The sequence below is a fragment of the Molothrus aeneus genome, unplaced genomic scaffold, assembly GCF_037042795.1.
Source record: "Molothrus aeneus isolate 106 unplaced genomic scaffold, BPBGC_Maene_1.0 scaffold_30, whole genome shotgun sequence".
NCBI lineage: Eukaryota > Metazoa > Chordata > Aves > Passeriformes > Icteridae > Molothrus > Molothrus aeneus.
This window is the reverse complement of record NW_027098964.1, coordinates 1,826,728-1,844,858: the sequence shown is the minus strand read 5'-3', so window position 1 is coordinate 1,844,858 and position 18,131 is coordinate 1,826,728. Positions and strand designations below refer to the sequence as shown.

Genomic DNA, 18,131 nt, shown 5'->3' with positions numbered 1-18,131 from the left:
GTCAATTCCGAGTTGGTTTTTTTAACCCAGGGTGGGGGGGAGGGGTGATAACGGCGGCCCCTCCCCCACCCGCATAAATACCGGGGGGGGGGTGGGGGAGGGGTCACTGGGGGGGGGTCCTGGGGGGGCCCCAAGCGCCGGGGGGGCGGCGGGGAGGGGGGGGAGGGGCGGAGGAGGATGAGGATGAGGAGGGTGGGGGTGGGGCCCCGGGGGGAGGGGGAGGCTCAGGAGGGCGGGGCCCGCGCGGAGGGGGCGGGGCGAAGGCCCGGGTGGGCGGGGCCAGGAGGCGGCCCAGCGGCAGGAGGGGGAGGGGCGGCGCTGGGGGGGCCCCGAAGTTGACGACGGGGGGAGGGGGAGGGGCCGGAACCGGGGGGGGCTCCACCAACGGCAGCAGCATCTGGGGGGGGAGGGGAGAGAAAACGGGGTCAGGGGCGGGGCCACCGACAGCTGGGGGCGGGGCTTGGCCTCGGGTGAGGGCGGGGCCAGCCCAGGTGAGGCCAAGCCCTGCCCACGTCAGTGTAAGCCCCGCCCAGGTGAGGGTGGAGTCACCCCAGGTGTGTTTTAGCCTCGCCCAGGTGTTTTAGCCCCACCCAAGTGTGTAAGCCCCGCCCAGATGTTTTAGCCCCGCCCCTCACCTGCTGGAAGCTGCTCTGGCCCTGCCCGTAGAACTCCGAGGGCGGGGTCAGCTCCTGCCGCACCTGCGGGGCGTGGCCGCGTTAGCCCCGCCCATTTCGCGCTCTGGCCCCGCCCCCTTTGCCCGTCACTCACCTGCAGCACGGGGGGGGGGTCGGGGCAGAAGGGGCCGTACAGGAAGGGGGGGGGCGGGTACAGGACCCCCCCCGCCCCCCCCAGCTTGGCCAGCTCGGGGCCCCCCCCCAGGAAATCCACGAAGGGGCCCTTGAGGGGGGGGAGGGGCAGCCCCGCCCCCGCCACCAGCACCGGCCTGGGGGGGGAAACGGGGGGGGCGGGGCTGAGCCACAGCTGTGACCCCCCCCTGACCCCAGGTGTGACCCCCCTGACCCCAGGTGTGACCCCCCCTGACCCCAGGTGTGACCCCCCCCCCCCACCCCCCATGAGCACAGGTGTGCCCCCTCCCCAGGTGTGAATCTCTCTCAGCTGTGTCCCCCCTCCTCCAGGTGTGCCCCCCCAAATCCCAGGTGTGCCCCCAGGTGCCCCTTCAGGTGTGCCCCCCTTGACCCCCCCCATTCCCAGGTGTCCCCCCCCATTCCCAGGTGTCCCCCCCCATTCCCAGGTGTCCCCCCCCATTCCAGGTGTCCCCCCCAGGTGTCCCCCCCAGGTGTCCCCACCCCCCGGTACCTGTACGGGGTCACCGTGGGGGTCCCTGGCCTGAAGCTGCCGCTGCTGCCCGGGGGGGGCTCCACGGCCGGGGGGGGCACCTGGGGGGGGGGGGTTGGGTCAGACCCATGGAGACCCCCCAGGACCCCCCCCAGAGCCCCTCCCCCCCCCGTACCTGCCCGGTGGCCCCGCCCCCCCCGTAGCACACCTCGGGGGGGGGGAGGGGCTGGCGCTGCCCCCCAGCCCCGGGGGGGTCCCTGGGGGGGTCCCTGGGGGTCCCTTTGGGCTCTGGGGGGATCCTGGGGGGGGTTGGGGGGGGCTCGGGACCCTCCCCCGGCAGCAGCTCCCAGTCCCGGGGGACAGCGCTGAGCTGGGGGGGGGAACGGAGTCAGAGACCCCCAAACCTGACCCCAAAAGACCCCAAATTGTGACCCAAAAACCCCAAACCCCAAACAAAGTGAGACCCCCCTGGGCCAAGCCTAAAACCCAAATCCTGACCCCAAATCCCAAATCCTGACCCAAAACCCGACCCCAAATCCCGAACCCGACCCAAAATCCCACAAACCCCAAACCCGACCCCAAACCCATCCCCCTCCCCCGTACCCCAATGTCCCCGCCCCCGGGTGGGGGGAGGGGCAGCGCCTCCTTCTGGCCCCGCCCCCGTTGCAGGTGTGGGGGGAGGGGCGGCCGGGGGGGGTCCCGGTCCCGCCCCCCCCAGCCCTCGCTGGCGGTGGGGGAGGGGCAGGGGGGGCCGTTCCGGGCCCTCTGCGAGCGCTCGGTGCCGATGGGGCCGGGGGGGGGCCCGGGGGGGGCCCCCAGCACCTGCGGGGGAGGGGCAAAAATGAGGGGGAAGGGGCAGAAAACGAGGTGGGGGAGGGGCAGGACACCCCTGGCCCCTCCCCCCCCTTCCCCCCTATAAATTTGGGGGTTTTGGGGGTACCTGGGCGTCCTGGCGGGGGAGGGGCAGGCGGCCCCGCGGCTCGGGGGGGCCCGGGGGGGTCCCCCTGGGGGGGGGGCCCTGGGGCAGGGGGGAGGGGCCCGGGGGCTGGGCCCCGCCCCCATCGGGGGAGCTGCGCTGGCTGCAGGCGCCGGAGTCACCGCTGAGCTCCACGCCACTGTCCTGGGGGAATAATGGGGGGTCAGGGACACACGGGGACCCCCAGGGACACCCAGGGACACCCCCAGAGTCACCCAGGGACCCCCAGAGTCACCGCTGAGCTCCACGCCACTGTCCTGGGGGAATAATGGGGGGTCAGGGACACACGGGGACCCCCAGAGTCACACAGGGACCCCCAGGGACACCCCCAGAGTCACCCAGGGACCCCCAGAGTCACACAGGGACCCCCAGAGTCACCGCTGAGCTCCACGCCACTGTCCTGGGGGAATAATGGGGGGTCAGGGACACACGGGGACCCCCAGAGTCACACAGGGACCCCCAGGGACACCCCCAGAGTCACCCAGGGACCCCCAGAGTCACCCAGGGACCCCCAGAGTCACCGCTGAGCTCCACGCCACTGTCCTGGGGGGGGAAAAATGGGAAATGGGGGGGTCAGGGACACACGGGGACCCCCATGGACACCCCCAGGGACACCCCCAGAGTCACCCATGGACACCCCCAGAGTCACCCAGGGACCCCCAGAGTCACCGCTGAGCTCCACGCCACTGTCCTGGGGGGGGAAAATGGGGGGGTCAGGGACACACGGGGACCCCCAGGGACACCCAGGGACACCCCCAGAGTCACCCAGGGACCCCCAGAGTCACACAGGGACCCCCAGAGTCACCCAGGGACCCCCAGAGTCACCGCTGAGCTCCACGCCACTGTCCTGGGGGGGGGAATAATGGGAAATGGGGGGGTCAGGGACACACAGGGACCCCCCCGGACCCCCCCTCCCCCCCCCTCACCTCGGGGCTGGCGCTCTCCTCGAAGGGGGGGAGGGGCTCCAGCCAGGGCTGCCCCGGGGGAGCGGCTTGGGGGGGGCACCTGGGGGGGGGGGAATGACCAGTAAGGACCAATAAGGACCAGTGACCCCCCCAGTAAGGACCAGTGACCCCCAATAACTCCCAGTGACCCCCGATTCCCCTCCCAGTCCATCCCAGTGCCCCTCCAGCTTCCCCGCCAGTCTCCCTCCCAGTTTGTCCCAGTGCCCCCCAATCCCCTCCCAGTTTATCCCAGTTTGTCCCAGTCCCTCCCAGTTTGTCCCAGTCCCTCCCAGTCTGTCCCAGTGCCCCCCAATCCCCTCCCAGTTTATCCCAGTTTGTCCTAGTCCCCCCCCAATCCCCTCCCAGTGTGTCCCAGTTTGTCCCAGTCCCTCCCAGTCTGTCCCAGTCCCCCCAATCCCCTCCCAGTTTGTCCCAGTCCCTCCCAGTCTGTCCCAGTCCCCCCCAGTCTGTCCCAGTCTGTCCCAGTGCCCCCCAATCCCCTCCCAGTTTATCCCAGTCTGTCCCAGTCCCTTACTGGTGGGCAGGTGGCTCCAGAGGGGGGGGCTCAGCCCCCCCTGGGTCTCCCCCCCGTCCTGCTGGGGGTCCCCAAACCCCAGAGGGTCCTGGGGGGGCAGGGGAGGGGGGGGTCAGTGGGGGGAGGGGAGACCCCCCCGGACCCCCCATGCGCCCCTTCCCCCTCCTTTTTCCCCGCCCCTCCCCCCGTGCCCCTCCCCCATACCTGGCTCTGGCCTCTCTGGCGCCGTTTGGCCAAGAAGCCCCCGAGGGTGGGGGTGGGGCCGGGCCGGGGGGCGCCGGGGGGGCCCAGGGGGGGGCCCAGGGGGGGCTCCGGGGGGGCTGCGGGGAGAAAATGGGGGGGAGGGGTTAATGGGGGAGGGGTCAATGGGGGAAGGGTTATGGGGGAAAACAGGGCGGGGCTTATTTGGGGTTTTTTGGGTGTTTTTGGGGTGATTTTGGGTGTTTGGTGTTTTTTGGGGTTCCATACCTGCCGTCGGGGGCAGCCCCGGTGCCGAGGGGGGGTTTAGGATGTTTTTGGGTGTTTTTGGGTGTTTTTTGGTGTTTTTGGGGTCCATACCTGCCGTCGGGGGCAGCCCCGGTGCCGAGGGGGGGTTTAGGATGTTTTTGGGTGTTTTTGGGTGTTTTTTGGTGTTTTTGGGGTCCATACCTGCCGTCGGGGGAAGCCCCGGTGCCGAGGGGGGGTTTAGGATGTTTTTGGGGCAGTTTTTGGGTGTTTTTGGGGCGGTTTTTGGTGTTTTTGGGGTCCATACCTGCCGTCGGGGGCAGCCCCGGTGCCGAGGGGGGGGTCCCAGCCGTGCCCCCTTTGTGGGGGGGGGGTCGCAGCTGTGCCAGGGCCCTGCGGATGCCCCCGGGGTCGCTCGGGACCACCCGGTCCAGGCGGAACACGGCCGAGGGGGGGGGCGGGGGCAGCGCCAGCCCCGGGGGGGCCCCGCCCGAGCCGGGGGGGGCGGGGGGAGGGGCCGGGGGCTCCTCGGGGTTACGGCTGCCAAAGGGGGAGGGGGAGGGGGAGGGTGAGAGAGAGACCCCCCCCCCCCCCCAAAAATAAAAACCCCAAAAATTCTCAGCCCCTTCTAAGCCCTCCAAGAGCCCCCCCGGACCCCCAAAATCCCCCCCCAGTTCATTCTAAAGTGACTCAAGACCCCCAATTCCACCCCCAACCCCCTCCCCAAATTCCCCCAGACCCCCCGAATCCCCCCCCACCACATTCTAGAGCCACTCAAGACCCCAAACCCCCCCTAACTATGCCCAGACCCCCCCACCCTCAACTCCCCCCGCCCTCAAAGACCCCCCCAGACCCCCAGCACCCCCCAAATTCATTCTGAGGTGACTCAAGCGCCCCCACATCGCTCCCCCCCCATCCCCAGACCCCTCCCCAGTTCCTCACCCGCGGTTTCGGGGCGAGGGCCACCCCCTCTTGCCGTCCCCCCCTCTGCCGCCGCCGCTCCGGCCCCCCCCGCTGCGGCCGCCCCCCCCCCGTGCTGCTGCTGCTGCTGCTGGGGGGGGGCGGAGTTTTGGGGCGGGGCCGGGGGCGGCCCCCCCGCGGGAGCCCCGCCCCCCCCGGAGCGGCGCTGGCTGGAGAAGCTGCGCTTGGCCAGGCGGGGGCTGGGCGGGGCGTTTGGGGGAGGGGGCGCTCCCGAGGGAGGGGGCGGGGAGGGGGGAGGGGGCGGTCCCTGGGCGGGGGGGCCGCCGGGGGCGGGGGGGTCGCGCTCGGGGCCGGGGGGGCCCCCCCTGCGCCCCCCCAGGTCGGAGCTCTCCGAGGCCGTTTCCCATTGGTCCGAGTTGTGCTCGGGGGAGCGGGGGGGGCCGCGCCGGGAGGGCGGGGGCGGGGCCGGGGGCGGGGCGGGGGCGGGCCCGGGGGCGGGGCCGGGCTCCTGGCGGTGCAGGCGGCGGAACCGGGGGGTTTGTCCTGGTGCTGCCCCCCCCGCCCGTGCCGCCGCCGCCGGGGGGGGCGCTCCGAGCCCGCCCCTCCCCCCGCCCCCGAGCCGCGCGGGGCCTGCTGGGATTGGGGGAGGGGCTGCTGGGAGGGCGGGGTCCAGGCCCTCGCCCCGCCCCCGCCGCCGCCCCGCCCCCTCCGGGACGGGACCCCCCTGGGGGTGAAAACGCGGCCGCCGCGGGGGGGGGCGCGGGGGGGCAGCCCCGGGGGGGGGTGGTGGGGGTGGGGCGGGGGTGGGGTCGGGCTGCCGGCCCCGCCCCCCGCCCCTCCCCCCGCGTCCGAGCTCTCGGAGCCGCGCAGGCGCCGCCGGTGGGGGGGGGGCGGGGGCGGCTCCTCCTCGTACTCGGAGCCTTCGCTGCGGGGCTCGGAGCCGGGGGGGGCGGGGGGGGCGCCGGGCCCGGACGGGGGGGGAGGGGGGGGAGGGGCCGCGGCGCTGAGCGCCCCTCCCCCCACGGGGGCGGGGCCGCGGAAGCCGCGGAATTCCCGGGACGCGGAGGGGGCGGGGCGGCCGCGGGACCCGCCCCCTCCCCCGGTCGCTGCGGGGCCCCCCCCGGTGCCGCCCCCTGCCCCCCCCCGGCCCCGCCCCCCGTAGGAGCCCCGGAAGCCCCGGCCCCGGGCGAAGAATTCCCCGCGCCCCCCCCGCGGGCGCCCCCCCCTCTGCGGAGCCCCCCGGTCCCGGTCCCGGTCCATGGGGGCGGGGTCGCGGCAGCGGCGCCGGGAGGGGGAGGAGCCGCCCCCTCCCCCACCGCCCCCCGCCCCCCCCGGGGGCGCCCCGGGGTCTTTGGGGGCCGTGGGGGAGGGGCTGGGCTTGGCTTTGGGGGGGGCTTTGGGGGAGGGGTCCTCGCCCATCCCCCCAGGCCCCCCCTCCTCCTTTTGGGGCGGGGCTTTCTTGATGGGCCCCGCCCGCCGAGGGGGAGGGGGCGGGGTTTCCTCGGATGGGGGGGGAGGGGCGCGGCGGGGGGGGCCGCCCCCTGCCCCGCCCCCCCCGGGCCGGGGTCCCCAGCGGGTCTCCGTGCGAGCCCCTCCCCCACCCCCGCCCCGGGGGGGTTTGTGGGGGTCGGGGGGGGCGCGGGGGGTGCGGCGCGAGGCCCCTCCCCCTGCCCCTCCCCCCTCCTCCTTGGGGGGCCCCCCCAGAGCTGCTGCCGCCGCCCCTCCCCCCGCCCCGAACTCGTCCTTGGGGGGTTTTTGGGGGGGCGGCGCCGCTTTTTTGGTGGGGGGCGGCTCCTTGAAGGAGGGGGGGGCTGGGCGGGGGGAGGGGGCGGCGGCGCCGGGGGGAGGGGGCGGCTCCGGGGGGGTCGCGTCGCTCTGGGGGGGGGGCAGGGCCCAGGGCCGGGCGGGGGGAGGGGGCGTGGTCGGGGCGGGGTCGGCGGCGGGGGGGGGAGGGAAGCGGGGGAGGGGGGGGGCGCCCCCTGCCCCTCCCCCGTTCTCGAAGGGGGGGGCGTAGCCGTAAGGGGGGGGGGGCGCCCCGGGGTCCCGCAGGCGAACGGGGGGGGTCTCACTCCTGGGGGGGGGGAAGGAAAACGGGGGAGTTAAAGGGGGGCGGGACCCCCGGAATCTCCCCAAATTCCCCCTGACCTCCCCCCATCATTGCAGCCCCCCCCGAGCCCCAAAATCCCCCCCAAAACTGCCCCGGACCCCCCCCCAGTATTGCAGCCCCTCCCCCTCACCTTCGCCCCGCCCCAATCCCCTCCCCCCCGACCTTCGCCCCAATCCCCTCCCCCCCACCTTCGCCCCGCCCCAATCCCCTCCCCCCCACCTTAGCCCCGCCCCAATCCCCTCCCCCCCTCACCTTCGCCCCGCCCCAATCCCCTCCCCCCCTCACCTTCGCCCCTTGCTGTCGTCGTCGCCGGGGGGGGGGCGCAGGGCCGTGGGCAGCCCCCGCGTTTCGGGGGGGGGGGGTCCCGGGAAGGCCTCGCCCCCCCAGGAGGGTTTGGGCTGGGGGGGGGAGGGGTCGCCCCCGCCCCCTCCCCCCGGGGGGGTCCCGCGGTCCCGCAGGGTCGGGGGGGGAGGGGCGGCGGCGGGGGCGGGGCGCTCGAAGGGCTCCGAGGGGGAGCCCCCCCCTCCCCCTCCCCCTCCCCCGCCCCCGCTGTCCGAGCGCTCCCGGGGCAGCAGGCCTGGAATGGGGGGGGGGAAATGGGTGAGAGACCCCCCAAAAATATCCTGAAAATATCCCAAAAATACAGAGACCCCCCAAAAATACCCCAAAAATATCCCAAAAATAGAGACCCCCCCAAAAATATCCCAAAAATACAGAGACCCCCCAAAAATACCCCGAAAATATCCCAAAAATAGAGACCCCACCAAAAATATCCCAAAAATACAGAGACCCCCCAAAAATACCCCAAAGTTACCCCAAAATTACAGAGACCCCCCCAAAAATACCCCAAAAATAGAGACCCCCCCAAAAATACAGAGACCCCCAAAAATACCCCGAAAATACCCTAAAAATACAGAGACCGCCCCCCCAAAATACAGAGACCCCCCCCCCAAAACATACCCCAAAAATACAGAGACCCCCCCAGAAATACAGAGACCCCCCAGGAATGACCCAAACAAATCAGAGACCCCCCAGGAATAACCCAAATAAATCAGAGACCCCCCCCAAAATGCCCCAAAAATACAGAGACCGCCCAGGAATAACCCAAATAAATCAGAGACCCCCCCCCAAAATACCCCAATAATGCAGAGACCCCCTCCCAAACCCCCCCCTCACCCGAGGGGGGCACTCCGGGGGGTCCGGGGGGGTAGAAGTCTACGTGGGGGGCGCGGGGGGGGGGCAGCAGCCGGGGGTCCACGTAGGGGGGGGGGGGCAGCATCACCCAGCGGGGGTCGAAGCCCAACTGGGGCAGGGCCGGGGGGGGGCGCCCCAGGGCCCCGAAGAGTTTGGGGGGCCCGGGGGGGGCCGGGGGCGCCCCCAGAGCCCCCAGGGATGGGGAGGGGGCTGCGGCCGGGGGCGGGGCCGGGGGGGGCCCGTGCTGCTGCTGCTGCTGCTGCCACTGCTGCTGCTTGAGGAGCTGCTCCTGGGGGGGACACGGGGTGAGACCCCCGCCCAATAACCCCGAGACCCCGCCCCAATAACCCCGAGAGCCCCGCCCCAATAACCCCGAGACCCCCGGAGTGGGGGGAACCATCAGAGACCCCCGCCCAAATAACCCCGAGACCCCGCCCCAATAACCCCGAGACCCCGCCCAAATAACCCCGAGACCCCGCCCCAATAACCCCAAGACCCCGCCCAAATAACCCAGAGACCCCCAGGGTGGGGGGAACCATCTGAGACCCCTCCCCAAGGACCCCCTGACTGAAACCCCCTGAGGGAAAACCCCACTCAGGATCCCCAAATTTGGGGCCATGGGGTGAGACCCCTCCCCAAAAAGGGGCACGCCCAACCCCCCCTGCCAGACTCTGGTATTGAGGGGGGGTCTCCCCGTTCCCAACCCCACAACTCAGCCCCTCCCCCAATTTCCCAGCCCCTCCCCAATTCCCGAGCCCCCCCCCCAATTTCCCAGCCCCTCCCCACTCCCCGAGCCCCCTCCCCACTCCCCGAGCCCCCTCCCCAGTTCCCGAGCCCCCTCCCCAATTCCCCAGCCCCTCCCCACTCCCCGAGCCCCCTCCCCACTCCCCCTCCCCACTCCCCGAGCCCCCTCCCCACCTGCTGCTGCCGCTGGAACCGGGGGGGCAGCGATTTCTGGTACTTTGGGTACTGGGGGGGCTGCGCCGGGGGGGGGGGCGGGGCCTGCCGGGGGGGAGGGGCCGCCCCCCCCTCGCCCTTGGGGTCTCCCCCCCCCTTGGGGGGCGTGGCCACGGCCGGGGGGGGCGGGGGGGGCTCCTCGGGGGGCTCCGGGGGCACCTCCAGGCCCGGGGGCTCTGCTGGGGGAGGGGAAAAAAAGGGGAGGGCGGGGTCAGGGGGTGTTTGTGCCCCTCCCCAAATCCTCCCAACCCCCTCCCCAAATTCCCCACCCGCCCCTCCCCAAATCCTCCCAGCCCCCTCCCCAAATTCCCCACCTGCCCCTCCCCAAATCCCCCCCCCCAGACCCCTCCCCAAATTCCGCACCTGCCCCTCCCCCGCCGCTCTCCTTCTCCTCCCGCGGTTCCGGGGACCCCTCGGGGTGGGGGAGGGGCGGCGCCGGCTCCTCCTCCTGCTGGGGGGGGGGTCCCGGGGGGGTCTCGGCGCCGCCGGGGGGGGGTCCCGGCCCCGCCAGGGGCGGGGGGCGGCGCTCGGGGGGGGCCCCGAATCTCTCGTCCAGGCGCTTGAGCTTCTCGGCGCAGGCGGCGCGGCGCTGCTCGGCCATGCGGCGCTCCTCGGCCTCGCGGCGGCGCCGCGCCCGCGCCACGGCCTGCGACAGCTCCGCACAGCTCTGCCGGCGGCGGCGGCGCCAGGCCTCGTCCTCGTCCTGAGCGGGTGAGATAATGTACCTGTGAGACACCTGGGATACACCTGGGATACACCTGAGAGACACCTGAGAGACACCTGGGATACACCTGAGATACACCTGAGATACACCTGAGAGACACCTGGGATACACCTGAGAGACACCTGAGAGACACCCGGGTACGGCCCTGTACAGCTACACTACACCCACGGCCTGCGACAGCTCCGCGCAGCTCTGCCGGCGGCGGCGGCGCCAGGCCTCGTCCTCGTCCTATGGGTGAGATAATGTACCTGTGAGACACCTGAGACACCTGGGATACACCTGGGATACACCTGAGACACCTGTGGGACACCTGAGACACCTGGGATACACCTGAGAGACACCTGTGATAGCTGAGAGACACGTGACTGACACCTGACTGACACACACTGACACCCGCGCCACGGCCTGCGACAGCTCCGCGCAGCTCTGCCGGCGGCGGCGGCGCCAGGCCTCGTCCTCATCCTGAACGGGTGAGATACAGCACCTGTGAGGCACCTGGGATACACCTGGGATACACCTGAGAGACACCTGGGATACACCTGAGAGACACCTGAGACACCTGTGAAACACCTGAGATACCTGTAGGACACCTGGGAGACACCTGAGTTACACCTGAGATACACCTGAGTTACACCTGAGATACACCTGGAATAGACCTGATATACCTGTGGGACACCTGGGAGACACCTGCACGCAGCTACAAACACGTGTGTGACACACCTGCAACACCGGAACACACCTGTGGTGCACCTGTGTGCGCCTGTGTCACACCTGAACATACCTGGACACACCAGTGTGCACCTGAGAACACCTGGGGACACCTGTGCACACCTGGACACACCTGGATCACACCTGGATCACACCTGTACACACCTGGATCACACCTGTACACACCTGGATCACACCCATGTCGCACCTGGATCGCACCTGGATCACACCTGGATCACACCCGTGTTCACACCTGTCCCCCACCCCACTCACCGGAAGCTCGTTGGGCGTGGCCCAGCACACACCTGTACACACCTGTATCACACCTGTGTCACACCTATACACACCTATACACACCTGTGTCACACCTGTATCACACCTGTACACACCTGTATCACACCTGTACGCACCTGGATCACACCTGTATCACACCTGGATCACACCTGTCCCTGCACTCACCGGAAGCTCGTTGGGCGTGGCCCAGCACACACCTGTATCACACCTGTACACACCTGTACACACCTGGATCACACCTGTATCACACATGTACACACCTGTACACACCTGGATCACACCTGGATCACACCCGTGTCCCACCTGTCCTCCCCACTCACTGGAAGCTCGTTGGGCGTGGCCCAGCACACACCTGTACACACCTGTACACACCTGTACACACCTGGATCACACCTGTCCCAGCACTCACCGGAAGCTCGTTGGGCGTGGCCCAGCACTCACCGGAAGCTCGTTGGGCGTGGCCCAGCTGCCGCGGTTGGGCGGGGGCGGTGGAGGGGGCGGGGCCCGGCTGGGCGGGGCCGGGGTGGGCGGAGCCTCCTTGGGCCCCTCCGGGGGCGCTTTGGGAGGGGGCGGCTCCTCCTTCGCGGGGGGCGGAGCCTCGGCTTTGGGCGGGGCCGGGGGCTCGTTCTCCTTCCTGGGGGGGGACACGGGGGGGTTACGGGGGGAATTTGGGGGAATTTGGGGAGGGGGCTGCCCCATTTGGGGAGGGCCTCACCCCTCATCATCCTCATCTTCATCCCGCCCGTCCTCCTCATCGCTGAATTTCAGCTTCTCGCTGTAATCGACCTCCTCGTGGGCTCCTGGGGGGGGAAATGTGGGTGGGGGGCCCAGGGACCCCAAAAACCCTCCAGAGACCCCCCCAAACCCCCCAAATCCCCCTGGCACCCCCGAAATCCCCCTGGGACCCCTCCAGGACCCCCCAAATCCATCCAGGACCTCACAAATCCCCCTGGGACCCCCCCCAAAATCCCCCCCAAATCCCCCTGGGACCACTCCAGGACCCCCTAAATGCCCCCAGGACCCCTCAAATCCCCCCAAAAATTCCCTCCGAATCCCCCTGGGATCCCCCCAGGACCCCCCCAGATCCCCCGGGACCCCCAAAAGCCCCTCAGGACCCCCCCCCAAAATCCTCTCCAAATCCCACTAGGACCCCCAAAGCTCCCCAGAATCCCCCAAATCCCCCCAAAAATCTCTTCCAAATCACCCAGGGACCTCTCAGGACCCCCCAAATCCCTGTGGGACCCCTCCAGGACCCCCCAAATCCCCCCCAAGCCCCCGGACCTGCCCAGCCCTCGTCGTTCTCCTGGTCCAGCTCATCGAACTCCCTGAGCTCGTCCTGGCGCAGCACCGGGGGGCGCGAGGGGGGAGACCCCCCCCGAGGGGGCCCCGCAGCCCCCCGGGGACCCCCCGGCCGTGGGAACCTGCGGGGACCCCCAAAAAACCCACCCGGGGTGAGGGGGGGCAAAGGGGGGAGCCCCGAAAGGGGGAACTGGGGATGGGGGATTTGGGTCTGGGGTCTCCTCAGTGGGACTGGTGAGTTCGGGGACCCCAGAATGGGGGAATTGGGGATGGGGGATTTGGGTCTGGGAGAATTGGGTCTGGGGGAATTGGGGATGGGGGATTTGGGTCTGGGGTCTCCTCAGTGGGACTGGGGGGTTTGGGGACCCCAGAATGGAGGGAACTGGGCGGAAATGAGGTTTGGGGGTCTCGGGGTGGGATTTGGGAGGTATTTGGGGTCTCGGGGGTGGATTTGGGGGGAATTTGGGGTCTCAGGGGTGGATTTGGGGGGAATTTGGGGGTCTCGGGGGGTCTTTGGGGACCCCTCCTCACTCACCTCTGTGCGTCGGGGCCCCGGAAGGGCCCGTAGGGCGGCGGGAAGGGCAGGTACGGGGGGTACATCTGGGGGGGGACACCCCAAAATCAGCGTCAGCCACAGACCCCAGACCCAAAATCAGCGTCAGCCACAGACCCCAGACCCAAAATCAGCCACAGACCCCAAAATCAGCACCAGCCACAGACCCCAGACCCAAAATCAGCCACAGACCCCAAAATCAGCACCAGCCACAGACCCCAGACCCAAAATCAGCGTCAGCCACAGACCCCAGACCCCAGACCCAAAATCAGCCACAGACCCCAGACCCAAAATCAGCCACAGACCCCAGACCCCAAAATCAGCATCAGCCACAGACCCCAGACCCAAAATCAGCCACAGACCCCAAAATCAGCACCAGCCACAGACCCCAGACCCAAAATCAGCCACAGACCCCAAAATCAGCACCAGCCACAGACCCCAGACCCAAAATCAGCACCAGCCACAGACCCAAAATCAGCCACAGACCCCATAATCAGCATCAGCCACAGGCCCCAGACCCAAAATCAGCCACAGACCGCAGACCCCAAAATCAGCCACAGACCCCAAAATCAGCCACAGACCCCAGACCCCAAAATCAGCCACAGACCCCAAAATCAGCCACAGACCCCAGACCCAAAATCAGCCACAGACCCCTCCCCACCTGGGCTGAGCCCCCCAGGATTGGGGATTTTGAGGAGGGGTTTTGGGGACGGAGATTTTGGGGATTTTTGGGGAGGGGGATTTTTTTGGGAAGATTTTTTTGGGGAGGGGCATTTTCTGGGGATGGAGAATTTTTGGGGAGGGGGATTTTGGGAAGGGTTTTTTGGGGGGGGAGGGAGTTTTTTTGGGGGGAGGGTTTTTTTTGGGGGGGGTTTTTTTGGGGAGGGTTTTTTTCGGGGGGGAGGAGGTTTTTTGGGGAGGGGTTTTTTTTGGGGGGGAGGAGGTTTTTTGGGGAGGGGGCGTCCATACTCACAAAGGGCGGCACCACCCCCCGGTACGGGGGGAAATGGGGGGGCCCGGGGGGGGCTCCTCCCCCCCCTTCGGCCGGCGGCTCCTCGGCCCCGCGCCCCTCCCGCCAGCTGCCACCTGGGGGGGGCAAATGGGGTAAATGGGGGGCAAGGGGGTAAATGGGGGGTAAATGGGGGTCTGGGGGGGTAAAAGGGGGGTAAATGGGGTAAATGGGGGGCAAAGGGGGTAAATGGGGGTCTGGGGGCGATAGAGAGGGGTCTGGGGGGGTTAGATGGGGGTCTGGGGGCTCTGGGGGTGTCTGGGGGGGCTCACTGTGGGGGCGGGGGCTCCCTGCAGGAAGGTTCTGGGGGTCTCAGGGGTATTTTGGGTATTTTGGGGAGGGGTCTCACTCACCTGGGGGGCGGGGGCTCGGTGCAGGAAAGTGTTTGGGGATCTCAGGGGTATTTAGGGTATTTTGGGGAAGGGTCTCAGGGGTATTTTGGGTATTTTGGGGGGGTCTCAGGGGGTCTCAGGGGTATTTGGGGGCTCTCAGGGTTATTTTGGGGGGGGTCTCACTCACCTGGGGGGCGGGGGCTCGGTGTAGGAAGGTGTTTGGGGGGATCTGAGGGCTATTTTGGGTATTTTGGGGGGGTCTCAGGGTTATTTTGGGGAGGGGTCTCACTCACCTGGGGGGCGGGGGCTCGGTGCAGGAAGGTGTTTGGGGATCTCAGGGGTATTTTGGGTATTTTGGGGGGGTCTCAGGGTTATTTTGGGGCTCTCAGGGTTATTTTGGGGAGGGGTCTCACTCACCTGGGGGGCGGGGGCTCGGTGCAGGAAGGTGTTTGGGGATCTCAGGGGTATTTTGGGTATTTTGGGGGGGTCTCAGGGTTATTTTGGGGCTCTCAGGGTTATTTTGGGGAGGGGTCTCACTCACCTGGGGGGCGGGGGCTCGGTGCAGGAAGGTGTTTGGGGATCTCAGGGGTATTTTGGGTATTTTGGGGGGGTCTCAGGGTTATTTTGGGGCTCTCAGGGTTATTTTGGGGAGGGGTCTCACTCACCTGGGGGGCGGGGGCTCGGTGCGCGCCCACCCGACGCGTCGGCAGCGCCCCCCCGCTCGCGGCCGCCCCTCCCCCGCTCGGCGGCCGCCCCCAAACTGGGGAACTCCTCCCGTGAGAACCGGCCCGGGAGGGGGGGGGCCCTGGCACCTGCGGGACCCCGGAAATGAGGGGGGGTCCCCGAAACCGGGGGGAGCCCCGAAAACCCCGGGGGGGCTCCCCAAACCCCAGGGGAAGGGGGGGCAGGGGGCTCCCCAAACCCCCCCCGAGGGGTCGGGGGTGCCCCCAAAGGCCGCGGGGATTTGGGGGGGTCCCGGGGGTCCCCCCAGCTCTCACCATCGGCGGGGGAACCGCTGGCCTGCGCCCAGGACTTTGCCACGCTTGGCGGCGGGGGGGGGTTCTGTGGGGGCAATTTGGGGAGGGGTCAGCACAAGGGGGGGTGGGGTCACAGGGACCCCCCCAGGACCCCCCCCGAGTGCCCCCATTGTGCAGGACCGGGGGGGCCGGGGGTCCCTGGGGTGGTCCAAAGTGCCCCCGTGTGCACCCCGGGGACCCCTCCCCATTATCGGGGGTCTCGGGGGGGTTTGGGTGGGGGTCTCACCTCGGGGGTCCCCGGGGTCCCCGCAGGCGGCTGCGAATCCGGCGGTGACGGCGACTGCGGCGGGGGAGGGGCGGAGGGCTCGGAACTGGGGGGGAGGGGGCAAAGGGGCGGGGTCAGGGGTGAGACCCCTCCCCAAGGACCCTCCCAGGGGTGAGACCCCTCCCCAAAGACCCTCCCAGGGGTGAGACCCCTCCCCAAGGAGCCCCCCCAGGGGTGAGACCCCTCCCCAAAGCTCCTCCCTGGGGTGAGACCCCTCCTCAAGGGCCCCCCCAGGACCCCTCCCCAAGGACCCCCAGAGGGTCCCATGGGCAGGGATGGGGGCTGGGGGTGACTGGAGTACCCCAAAGTCCCCCTGGGCTGCAGCCCCGGGACCCCTCCCCACTAATGGGGGTCGGGGGTGGGGGTCCCTCTGCCCACCCCGAGCCCCCTCCCCAGCCCCAGGGCAGGGGTCTCACCTGCGGGGGTCGGGGGGGTCGCTGCGGCTGCCCCATCCCAGCCCCCTGCCCATCCATGGGGGTCCCTGTGCCCCCTCCCCAGCCCCAAGGGGGGGTCCCTGTGCCCCCCCCGGCCATGGGCAGGGGTCTCACCTGCGGGGGTCGGGGGGGTCGCTGCGGCTGGCCCATCCCGAGCCGTCTCGGGGCACCAGGGCCACGTTGGGGTCGTTGCCTTTGTTCTCGGCCTTCAGGCTCGGCAGGTGCGCGGGGGGGGGCATGCGCCGGGTGGGCACCTTGCCCAGGCTCTGCAGCCCATGGCGGGGGGCGCCTGGGGGGGCGAGACCCCTGAGTGCCCCCCGAACCGCCCCCGGGACCCCCGAACCGATCCTGAGCTCCACTGAGACCCCTGAGCCCCACTGAGCCCCCCAGGCCTTGCCCAGGCTCTGCAGCCCATGGCGGGGGGCGCCTGGGGGGGGCAGGGTCAGGGTGAGACCCCCGAACCGCCCCCGGGACCCCCGAGCCCCCCTCATTTAGCTACGGGGGGGGGGGGGGTCACACCAGAGGGACCCCCCCCTCCAGGACCCCTGAACCCCCTCCTATTTTGGGGATCCCCTCCTCCCTCCCCAGCTCCCCCCCCAGAACCACGGGGGTCTCATTTTGGAGACCCCTCCTCAAACTACATCCACCCCAAAAACCGGGGGGGGTCCCCATTTTAGGGACCCCACAACCCCCCCAAAAGCACGGGGGTCCCACTTGAGGACCCCTCCCCAACCCCCCCCCCCCAAAACTGACTGGGTCCCATTTTGGAGCTCCCTCCTCAAACCCACAAATCCCCCCAAAACCATGGGGGGGGTCCCATTTTAGGGACCCCTCCCCAACCCCACCCAAAACCAAAGGGTCCCATTTTGAGGACCCCAGAGCCCTCCCCCATTTTGGGGCCCCCTCCTCCCTCCCTGACCCCGCATCCCCCCCCCATAACCCGGGTGTTCCCCGGTTACCGGCGGCGCGGGGGGGCTCGAGCGGCCGCCCCCGGTAGCTCTCACTGAGGCTCAGGCAGTTGTAGCGACGGCCCCGCGCAGCCCGATCGCTCATGGCGCCGCATCGGCCGCACCGGGACCTGCGGGGGGGTGGGGGGGTCACACCGGGGCACGCGGGGCCGCCGCTGCCGGTACCTCCCGGTACAGGCCGCAGGCCGCGCCCCCCCACCTCAGAACACCGGGGGGGTCACGGAACCGCCCCCCCCTCCTCACACACCCCCCCCCGAGCCCCGCCCACACCTTACCGGGACCCCCGGCCCCGCCCCCTCCCGGTACCGGCGGTGGGGGATGGGCCCCGGTGTGAGGGGGCCTCGCCGTTCCAAGATGGCGGCCGGGCCTGCGCTGAGGGAGCCGGGATGGGGGGGGGGAGGGGGTGTTACGGGTGGATCTGCGCGCCCTCCCCCGGTTCCCGTACCCACCTGTCCGCCCCGGGCGGGCTCCGCGGCGGCGGCTCCGCGCTCGGGGGCGGCGGGCGGGGCGGGCGGGCGCCGGATGGCGGCGGATTCCGCTGCCCCCCCCCTCCCTCCCTCCCTCCGACACAGGGCCCGCGGGGCCTCCGCGCATGCGCCGCGCGCCTCGGGCCGCACCGCGCGCAGCGGGGGGGGCGAGGCCGCCGCGGGGACGCGCCGCCATTGGCTGAGGGAGCCGAGCGGGCGAGACCAATGCGGGGTGGAGGGAAGGGGGGGGAGCGCGCTCCCCCGCGGAGTGGAGCGGTCCTGGAGGTGACGTCATTTGGCGGCGGCGCTGCGGCGCCCCCTGGCGGACGGGAGGGTTGGCGGCGCTCGTTGCCGTGGTAACGGGAGCCGCGCCCACCGAGCGGGGGAACTGGGGACACTGGGAGGGAACTGGGAGGGAACTGGGGAGGGACTGGGGGCACTGGGAGGGACCGGGAAGCACCGGGGACAGCCCACGCTCCGGGCTTCCCCCGTGGCCGGGGAGATTCCCGGTAAAAAGCCCGCCCGGGTTCGACTTTTTGCCCAAACTCCGTTTTTATTGGGACTTTCCGCGATAAATTACACAGCAGTGAATAAATTACCTTCCCCGCTCAGAACCCGCGGCTTTTCCGCCGCGAAATTTGCCATAAATAGATAAAACTCTGTAAAA

At 70.0% G+C, this 18,131-nt stretch overlaps 1 protein-coding gene across 1 annotated transcript; it reads right to left on the bottom strand.

Annotated features, from left to right (window-relative positions):
• Positions 1-103: 103 nt before the first annotated feature.
• PRRC2A (proline rich coiled-coil 2A) lies at positions 104-17,533 on the bottom strand. The gene is given in 30 exon segments (XM_066570849.1): positions 104-397; positions 636-698; positions 769-943; positions 1,318-1,397; positions 1,900-2,118; positions 2,251-2,416; positions 3,199-3,277; positions 3,752-3,839; positions 3,956-4,071; positions 4,503-4,680; positions 5,367-5,647; positions 5,650-6,180; positions 6,256-7,187; positions 7,509-7,800; positions 8,400-8,706; positions 9,336-9,470; positions 9,883-10,077; positions 10,267-10,326; positions 10,486-10,560; positions 11,542-11,734; positions 11,816-11,900; positions 12,382-12,521; positions 12,935-12,999; positions 13,926-14,038; positions 14,959-15,105; positions 15,292-15,355; positions 15,557-15,641; positions 16,144-16,318; positions 16,989-17,107; positions 17,447-17,533. Coding segments are annotated over 29 exon segments (5,427 nt in total). The 5' UTR covers positions 17,083-17,107; positions 17,447-17,533.
• Between the last annotated feature and the right edge of the window lie 598 nt (positions 17,534-18,131).